Consider the following 10,058-nt stretch of genomic DNA (forward strand, 5'->3'; position numbering starts at 1 on the left):
AATCCCTGCAAAGCAGTGTTCTACAGATGCCATCATTCACTGATGACTATTCTACACAGGAAATGAGGTGCCTGGTGGCCAATTTCATTGAAATGTCTCAAATTACAAATACATTAGTCCCTGCATGGCATTAAAAAAACCCAAAAACCTTATGTAAGTGTGCTTGCTGTCTTCTTCGTTTTGCAGCAAATTCAAATTCTGCAATTGTCTTCTAGAGCAGAAATAGTCTATTTAAACAACAACAACAACAACAACAACAACAACTGTGGAGTGGGCCAGTTCATGACTTTGCTACCAGCCCTGGGGACCATCACTTGACTGTGTAAGTTGCTTGTGATAGCACTCCAGACCCTAAGATAACTGGGAGCAACAGCCACTGGAAGCAGCAGAAGAAGGTGTAAGTCATTGCTGAAGGGGTGAAGAGTAAGAAGCTGGCTTAGCCTTCACTGCAAAAACTCAGAAGGTTTGTGATGGAATGTGTGTTGGTTGCCAATTGGAAAACCAGTAAAGCTTCAGGTTTTCTTATTTTAACCTCAGTGGCACCTGCAGACCTCCTGAGAAGCTGTCCTGTCTACACTGACACATCATCTCTTGATGTTCATTTCCATGAATGACACGAAAGGCTCATCTACACTAGGCTTCTGCCCATGCTTTCCATGCTCAGACCTGTGTTTCCTAGTCCCAGCGTAAGCACTCCTCCGCCCCCCGTTTTCCCCAGGAAAATGCACTCTCTAATGCTGAATCGGAGCAAACGATAATTCGGGTTTCTGAGGATTGCCAAGAGCGTTAAAGAGCTGGTTTCCACGAGGAAAGTAGCCGGGTGTGGGTGGGTGTGAAGAGAACCCTGATACAAACCGGAAAAGCATGGTGGGATATGAGTGTTGATGAGTCCTTACAAGCACTGGTCAACATCTCTTGCATGGGTGAAGCTGAATAGCAGCACCATTTAGGAACATAAGGGCTGCAGCTCAGTGGTAGAGCAAACACTTTGCATGGAAAAGGTTCCAAAGTTCAATCCCCAGCATCTCTAGGTGGAGAAGAAGAGTTTGGATTTGATATCCCACTTTATCACTACCTGAAGGAGTCTCAAAGCGGCTAACATTCTCCTTCCCCTTCCTCCCCCACAACAAACACTCTGTGAGGTGAGTGGGGCTGAGAGACTTCAGAGAAGTGTGACTGGCCCAAGGTCACCCAGCAGCTGCAGGTGGAGGAGCGGGGAAGCGAACCTGGTTCACCAGATTACAAGTCTACCACTCTTAACCACTACACCACACTGGCTCTCAAGAGCTAGAAATGCTCTCAGCCTGATACCCAGGAGAGCCTCTGCAAGTCAGTATCCCCAGTTATAAGCTAGATGGCCCAATGGCAGAGGCATACTCAGGGTCCCTTGTGCCCTTGGCAAAGAGCTATACTGGCATCCCTCCTGCCCGCTGAAAGAAAGAAGCAGGCAAGGTTGCCTGGATAGGAGGAACGTGCTCCCTGCCTAGAAGTCACTCCAGTGAGTCCCGTTGTCCCCTCCAGCAGCTTTTTCTGCTGGATATCCTGGCGGATTCCCTGAGCTGAGGGAGAAGGAGCTCCAGGTGTCTTGGGAGGACTCCCAATGCCTGATAGGTGATTGCTGCACCCTGCCTCAGGCCTACACCCCCGGTGGGGGCTGGTTTCGCCAACCCCTAGGTACACCTCTGCCCAATGGTCTAACATGGTATAAAGCAGTTTCTTAGATTCCTGCAGGATCAAAGGTCCAACCTAAGATGTTTCTTAGGGACTTACATGCAGAACTTGAACACAAGCAGCCTCTCCCTGCTGTAGCAATTGGTGTTCAGTGGCATGCTGTCAGAAACAGTTTATCCATCTTATACAAAACAGGGATAGGGAAACCCAGCAGCAGCAGCAGCAGCAGCAGCAGCACCCCATGTTGTTATTTACGACTCCCATCAGCACCAGCTAGCATGGGACCAATGGCCAGGGATGATGGGAGCAGTAGTTCAGTGACACCAGAACAGCCACACATTCCCCATCCCCATCCATTCATATGAAATTCATGAGTCCATTCTCCCAGTGCAGATCCTTATACAGCCAAAATGGGACAATCCATTCACAAGAGGGAAGTACCAGCTGGCTCAGGGAAACCCAGAAGTTTGCAGAAGTAAGCTATAAATAAATCATTTTTAGGAAGGAAAACAAAGGGGAGATATTTCAGTGAGGACTCAACATGCTCAGTGGATATTGAATGCTAGTAGATTGCAGAGGGGAGAATGGAATATCCTGAAAAAGGGCAAGGCTGGCTGGCTAGAATTCTGAACAGGACCCCTCCAGATAGCAGGTTGCCAATAGCCATTTACAGGGCTTTCCCACAGGAGTTTGTATAATTCACTTTCCATACTGAATCCAGCCATTAAGTAGTTTTTTACATTCACATCTCCCCTCAAATGCAGGAAAAGCAAAAGCGCTGTCAGTGTCGTGAGTGAGAAGTAGCCTCAATACACCAGCAGCCTAAGTGGGATGTCTCAAAGACATCACTTACGCACACCAGACTGTAAATAACCCAAGCTATGAAAGAAAATGTGTCCTGTGCATGAAATAACCTGTGGAGCTCACTGTCAAAAGCAGAAAACTGCACAGCTGGGATACTTTAAAAGTCAATCTCATCAGCTAAATGCTATTATTACAGAGACTTGTCAATTCGGTTAATGTCAAAGCTTGTTATATCATAACATAGCTCATCAAGGACAAATATTTTCAAATGCTTGGGGTGGGAAATATATTTTGGAGGATTTATATCCTGGGCCTATTCACATATGGTCTTAATAATACAATGCAAAAATAAAATGTAGTTATAAACATCTGAACAAATCCATTTCTCATGTAACACCCCCCCAAACTTTTTCACAGGTTTCACACCTCTGGGCAGCTGAACTAAAGTTCATGCACAAAGGCAAAAAACCAGAACCAACAGTGAAAACGGATCAAACCAGTCATTGCTAACATACAGTTAATAAAGGAATAAAGTAGCTTGGTAGTACTTCAGGGAAATATTATAAAAAAGCAAAAGCAAAACATACAGCAGGTGGACAGAGCCTAGAGAGAAAGAAGGAAGAAAGGAAGAATTACTGGAAAATTCACTTGCATTGCCAATGCAGAGGCATTAAAATTGGACTTCCCAAAGTGAGCCTGACTTTGCCCTAGCGAGATGAAAGTGAGATGCTTTTCTAAGCACAAAATCCTCCATGTAGATATGACAATAACACAGGCATGTTCTTCAGAGCATACCCAGTCCATCACAGCTTCCAACACTGAACAGTGAAACGCACATGTGCTTTTTACTCGCCCCCCCCCCTCGTACATGACAGTGTTTTCTGGTTTGGAAAAGTGCTCGCAAGTAGTAGCCCAAGGCGTGAGAGAGACGCCCCTTCTTGGCGTTGGAGGAAGAGAAAAGGGAGAGGCAGGCAGGGAAGAGGCGCGACCGTGCGCTCCCCTCCGCGGCTTTCTCCCACTTACCTATGGTGGAGACCACGGTGCTCACGAAATAAAAAGCCCCCGGGAAATCCCACCGGGGCAGCGTGTTGTTGATTCGGATGCCGGCCACGTAGGCGCCCTCGTACTCGCGCAGGAGCTCCTGCAGCTGGGCCGGCGTCAGGTTGAACCTGTGCGAGAAGTTCTCCAGCCTCTCCAGCCACTTCTCCTGCGCTCGCAGCTCCGTGGGCCGCTCGAGGGCCGAGAAGACGGCCGCGCCGCACAGCAGGTACGAGACGATCAGGACGGCCAGGAGCGCGAAGCGGGCGTTGTCCTCGTTGAAGGCGCACAGGCCGGGCGCGGGGCAGCAGCACACCCCGCGGCACCCCATCTCCGCCCGACGGCGCGCCCTACCGGGGCGCCCCCCGGAGGCCCATCTCACGCGGGCAACACGTCGGGCGGGCGGGCGGGCTGGCTGGCTGCCGGTTCCCAGAGCCTGGCGGCGGCGGCGAAGGCAGCTGCAACCACGCGATCCTCGACGGCGAGCGGAGCCCCCGGACTCCCCGAGGCGACTGTGGCAGAGCAGGGCGCCGAAGCGAAAGGCCACGAGGGCATCGCAGGGGTCCCGTCCGTGGAGCCGGCGAGCCTACCTTGGATGGAGTTCAGTGGTCCCCCGAGGCAGAGACGGGTGGCTGGGTGGGTGGGAGGCTTGCTCCCGAGTAGTACCGCCCGCTGGCAGTCGAGGGCTCTTGCAGTCCCAACCTCCGCTCCTCAGACCTCGGGGAAGTAGTTCTCGTCGCGGTCCGCCCGCCAGTTTCTTTTTCCGATCTACAGAGCACGTGGCCCGGCTCGCGATTGACAAAACACGAACTCCGCCCCGAAGTTCAGCTTTCTCGGGAGTCGTCGTGCGCGCGGCGTCGGAGCCTGCTTTCTGCAGAGAGCCTCGCCAAACACGACGTGATTCAAAAGGAACAAGGGAATGTTTCTCTGATCATGTGCAGAGCGCATTTCTCTCTCTCCAGCGAGCCAACACAGCCCGCGCTGACCTATCCCAAGCGTAGATCAGGGACGGTTTCAGCCCCGGCATCTTTTATTCGGTCTGACCCTGAATCCACGACGGGTTTTTCCTCTCCCCCTCCTCCTGTGTTCCTCTCCAGCCCTCTAAGGCAGCTCCCACGACCTGCGCCGAGGTTTAAGGCAAGGGCAGCTCCGCCCTCCGACGCCGCTCTCGGAGCTCAGCCTTCCCAAGACCTTGAACTTGCGGCCAACTCCTCTAAGGACCTTCGCCCCAGCCCCCTTGCGCCTTCCCACCTCTTCCACTTGAAAAGTCGGGCGCCCAGCTCCTTGCTCTTCCGAGCGCGCAACGCTAGGGGCAGGCGAGGGGTTGGGGAAGGAAGCGGACCCCTTTCGGGCCGGGTTTAGACTCCGGCAGCGGCAGGGAAAGACTCCGGGGACTGACCGTGGTCCCGCGCGGATGGATGGAGAAGATGGTTGCCTGTGCCATTTCACACCTGTCGGGGATGTTCCTAAGGATGCTCTTCTTGGGAAGCTCAGGCAAGCAGGACTGTGCTACTCGCCGCCAGCCAGGCGCCATCTCCTCCCTGCTTTGCAGCCGGTCCTCGCGGGCAAAACAAGGTTTGCAGGATCCTGCCTCCGCCTCCGCACTGCTAGAGCCCCGAGGGGACCAGCTTGTCTCTGGATCGGTCCTGATTCGGCCGAGAGAGATTTCTGCGGGGCGCCTCTGTTACGCCCGAGAGGGTCTTTAAGTTGAGAGAGGCTGCAGGAACAGGTGCCTTCAAGCCCATGTTTCTCTCCCCCAGTAAAGTCTCGGGATCCTCCAGCCTCCCAGCAGCTTGGAGTCGGAGGACTGCGATCCTTTTAACGATGTAACAAATACAGTAGTTAGTCGGAAGATTGCTGTATTCAGCCGCTGACACGCTCCAGTTTTAAAGGTCGCTAGCCTCTCTGCCTTCTGCCTGTCTCTGCTTGATGCGTTACAGTATTGCCATTTCCAGCCCAACTTTCCTCCAAGGGTCTCAAAGTGGGCTCCCCACCACGATTTTGCACTCACAACATGATAAACCTGGAAGTCAACCAATGATGAGGAACCAGTAGCTCTTACAACAACAACAACAACAACAACAACAACAGCAACTTATTCCTATACACAGTCCATCTGACTGAGTTGCCCCAGCTATTCTGGGCAGCTTCCAACAGAATATAAAACCACAGCAAAACATCAGACCATTAAACACTTCCCCATACAGGGCTGCCCTTCAGAAAGCCATATAATTGTTTACCTCTTTGACATCTGACGGGAGGGCGTTCCACAGGGCGGGTGCCACTACCGACAAGGCCCTCTGCCTGGTTCCCTGTCACTTCACTTTCCCCAGTGAGGGAACTGCCAGAAGGCCCTTGGAGCTGGACTTCAGTGCCAAGGGAAGTGGAGATGCTCCGTCAAGTATGCAGGACCAAGGCCGGATTACATATTCTGCTATCCCTAATTTCAGAATGCAGGATGTAATTTTGAATGCAGTCTTTTACACGCTCGCTCTGTGCTGGATCCAAAGCTGTGACTAATGGATAAATAAGATATTTGGTGATGTTAATGCTGTGAGCCGCCCCTGCCCCCCCCCCAAACTGGGCAATCTTATACTCATGGTGTATATATGTGCAAATAAAACCATATATCCTAAAGACACCACAGTCTCCACTGGTCTTCATTCCAAGGAAAGCAAACCCTGGAAAAGCGCTGGCACCCCTGGAGTCTCTCGCTATTCACAGTATTTATTGTGGCATAAGCTTTTGTGGACTCAAGGCCACTCAGTGGCGTAGCGTGGGGGGTGCAGGGGGGGCCGGCCGCACCGGGCGCAACATCTGGGGGTTAGTGTTAGGGGTAGGGTTAGGGGGCGCAAATTACTTGCCTTGCCCCGGGTGCTGACAACCCACGCTACGCCACTGAGGCCACTCTTACCAGATGCACAAAATTGGTGGTGCTAGACTTTGAGGTCAAAGTGCAGGGACCCACCAAGTTGTTTTTTTAATTTTCAAAAACTTTTTATAGGAAGAGGGCAATGGGCCAGGCACATCCATGGTTGCGGATGCTCATTTCATTATTTTTACTTTACATACTTTTTTCCTGCAATGGAGTGTTGCTTATGCCGTGCTTATGCTGCCATCAGGGCAGTGAGATGTAAACCCTCATTTGATCACTATAGTTATAATAGTCCTGCGATATTCTTGCAAACTGGTTTGTGGGCTGTTGCTTTTGCTCTATGTATCAGGAATGTAGAAGCAGTTATAAATCATAGAATGATAATGGAGAGGTAGGAGGAGAAAGATGTTAGCTGTGGGCTTTACAGCTAAAGAACACATAATGGCCTTATCAAGATCCTTTATGCAGCTAAATCCAGGGAATAAAATTACCTAGTTGTTATCCTCAATTAGTAGCTCTATATGCACATGGGTGTAGAGAACGGACTGTAAATAGTGAAGTTAAATGGGAGTGAAATGTGGAAAATAACAGCTTGGGACAATTACATTAAAGATTAAGTGTATGCAAAATAAGCAGTGACTATTCACAAAAGCAATAACTGGTAATTTAAGAATTATTTAGTAACCACACTTATAATTCTGCTTTTCTATCAGTGCACAAAAGGTGGTTTATAGACAAAAGTGATGCTTTGCATGCCAATGCAAGTGGCATGCAAAAAAGCAGCGGCGACAGGGAGGGAATAAGCAAAATTCTGGTCCAAACTTTGCCACGAAGTTATGTAACTATTATTCCAAATCCATCTTCCTCTCTTCTTCACCATCCTGTTTGGAACACAGCATGTGTTATGAGAGATTTTTCACAAATGTCAGCTGTCTGCAAAGTTGCAGGAATACAAAGCTTTTCAGGATTGCATATACAAACTTCCTGCTCCAGTACTTTGGGGTTTTTTTATTTATAGAAATGGGATCAAAGATAGCTACATTTAATAATATGAAATTCCTTTACATACCAGAAGAGGGGACTCATATTGTAAACATGGCCCACTACCGTATTTCCTCACCAGGGGATGGAAGAGTGGCACATACATTTCAATAAATAAAGAGTTTTAAAACATTGGCCTGAATTCTGTCAGCAGAACTCCTGGTTACAAAATATTACCACCAGCAAAAGAGAGGGGATTTTTGCCAGCTCCCCTCTGTTGCCCCTTGGGCCCCCTAGAAAACTACTTCAGATGATGGGGCAACTGCTGCCACATCCAGATGAGAGCGGGGGGAATACAAAAATTGTCTCCCTCCTGCCAGTAGATCATCTTGGCTGCGAGTCCTGGAAGAACTGCTCCTACCTTGCAGGCCTTTTCCCATCTGGCCTAGGAGGCTGGGGCCCTGACTGACTCCAACTACAAAAGCTGAGACTGCTGAACAGACTCTTGGGTTGGGGTATTGCTTAGAGGGGGTTGTTGCTGTTTTAGATATTATTTTGTATATTTATTTTAGATCTCATTATGATTTGTGTGGAAATTGTTTAATTTTGTTGCGTACAATTTATTGTTCAGACTACTTTTGTTACGTTTGTAATTATGTGATATTTCTCATGTTGTTAGCGGCTTTGAGCATGGTTTTAGCTATGAAAAGGCAGACAAATAAAATTATTTATGTATGCACATCGAAAGCCCTTCCACAAACAGAAGAAGTCCTTTTGCTTTCAGAAGCAGTTATTTGGATCCAAGCTGTAATTTATTGTAAAAGACAATAGATATTGGGAGAAATATAATTTAGAAGAGGAAGCAAAATGCTTTATATGCAGTTACTAGGCAACATCTTTAGTACTGGGAGATTGCCTATATACAATGCCACTACTACAGAGAACCTTAATTCTTTATATCTACTCAGTCAAATGGCTCAAATGGGAAGCAGTCTAATTACTGTTCGTGACACTGAAAACAAAAGCGGAATAGCTGACATTATTCCTTGTTTAGTGCAATTTTTGTGAACATTCCTAAATTTTTATATGCATGTAACTGAAGTCAGAGGGTAGACCTATGCATTTTATTTTAAGCTATCAAGCTACATTAAGAAGTCCAAACATTACCATTGTTGGAAATAATGCATGGTTATGAATACCTTTTCATAATATTTTCCTCAACAGAGTTCTTGATTACTGCAAGGCTTTCATAAACTCTCTACTCTTGTTCCTTTGCATATTTGAGGTTTACCCATTTTCACTTCACACCTGTATTGGTAATGAACAACCAGTATGAAAGTACTTCTTTGCATTTGCATTCTTTGCATTCATTTCAGCTCCTTCAGGTTGAAAAAGTTGAGTGAGGGGCTGTGATATACAGTGGTAAAGGTAAAGGTACCCCTGCTCGTACGGGCCAGTCTTGCCAGACTCTAGGGTTGTGCGCTCATCTCACTCTAGAGGCCGGGAGCCAGCGCTGTCCACAGACACTTCCGGGTCACGTGGTCAGCGTGACAAGCTGCATCTGGCGAGCCAGCACAGCACACGGAAACGCCGTTTACCTTCCCGCTGGCAAGCGGTCCCTATTTATCTACTTACACCCGGGGGTGCTTTCGAACTGCTAGGTTGGCAGGCGCTGGGACCGAGCGACGGGAGCGCACCCCGCCGCGGGGATTCGAACCGCCGACCATGCGATCAGCAAGTCCTAGGCGCTGAGGTTTTACCCACAGCGCCACCCGCGTCCCCTGTATATAGTGGTACCTCGGGTTAAGTACTTAATTCGTTCCGGAGGTCCGTTCTTAACCTGAAACTGTTCTTAACCTGAAGCACCACTTTAGCTAATGGGGCCTCCTGCTGCTGCCGCGTCACCGGAGCACGATTTCTGTTCTCATCCTGAAGCAAAGTTCTTAACCTGAGGTACTATTTCTGGGTTAGCGGAGCCTGTAACCTGAAGCAAATGTAACCCGAAGCGTATGTAACCTGAGGTACCACTGTATTATAAAGGATATCCAGAATGCAATATGCTAGGACTGAAAACCAGTGCCTATCTAGGTAACCCAACCATTGTTCTTTGGAAAGCTTGAGGAGTACCCAAAATTTGACTGTCTATGTCCTGCTTCTGGACTTCCCATAAGCATCTGCTTGACTGTTAGGAAAAGACAGTGTTGCACCAGATAGGCCTTTGGCCTGATTCACCATTTTTTTATGCTCTTCTGCAGAGACCCGCCTTCACAAAAACTGTTAGGTGTAAACACCATATACTTGAGCTATTAAGAGTAGAACCCTACAATTTTCTCGATGAAGTAAATTTGCACTTTGCCTACACTATGCCATTCTGTCTCCAATTAACTAGAGCCAGAATGGAGATGGTACCATAATTTGTTTCCAACGGCAAATTAGCCCTGAACAATTTTGTGGCTTGTTCCCAGGCATGAACAGCTTCCCAAAAATTGCATGCAACCTCAAGGCTCACTCATAAAACCAAAGCACAGTTTAAGACTGAACCAACCTATTGTTTCAATCCTAAAGATGCATGCTTCCAATTAAGCCCTATTGGAATCAATGAGACTTGGGCTACAAAAACCACTCCTATTTCGCTTCCCAATATTTTTAAACCATCAGTTAGACCTGAAGCTCAGGGTCCACTTCAGTA

General features: G+C 48.4%; 1 protein-coding gene across 1 annotated transcript in view; it reads right to left on the reverse strand.

Moving 5' to 3' along the window:
- KCNK13 (potassium two pore domain channel subfamily K member 13) overlaps positions 1-4,730 on the reverse strand; it is a 70,977-nt gene extending 66,247 nt beyond the window's left edge. Inside the window, exon 1 of the mRNA XM_079949133.1 lies at positions 3,499-4,730. Within this exon, the coding sequence (XP_079805259.1) occupies positions 3,499-3,844 (346 nt within the window). The 5' untranslated portion in view covers positions 3,845-4,730. The remainder of the gene's footprint in view (positions 1-3,498) is intronic.
- Positions 4,731-10,058: the final 5,328 nt, after the last annotated feature.

The sequence above is a fragment of the Podarcis cretensis genome (genome assembly GCF_951804945.1).
Source record: "Podarcis cretensis genome assembly, chromosome: 1".
In the NCBI taxonomy this organism is placed as follows: domain Eukaryota; kingdom Metazoa; phylum Chordata; class Lepidosauria; order Squamata; family Lacertidae; genus Podarcis; species Podarcis cretensis.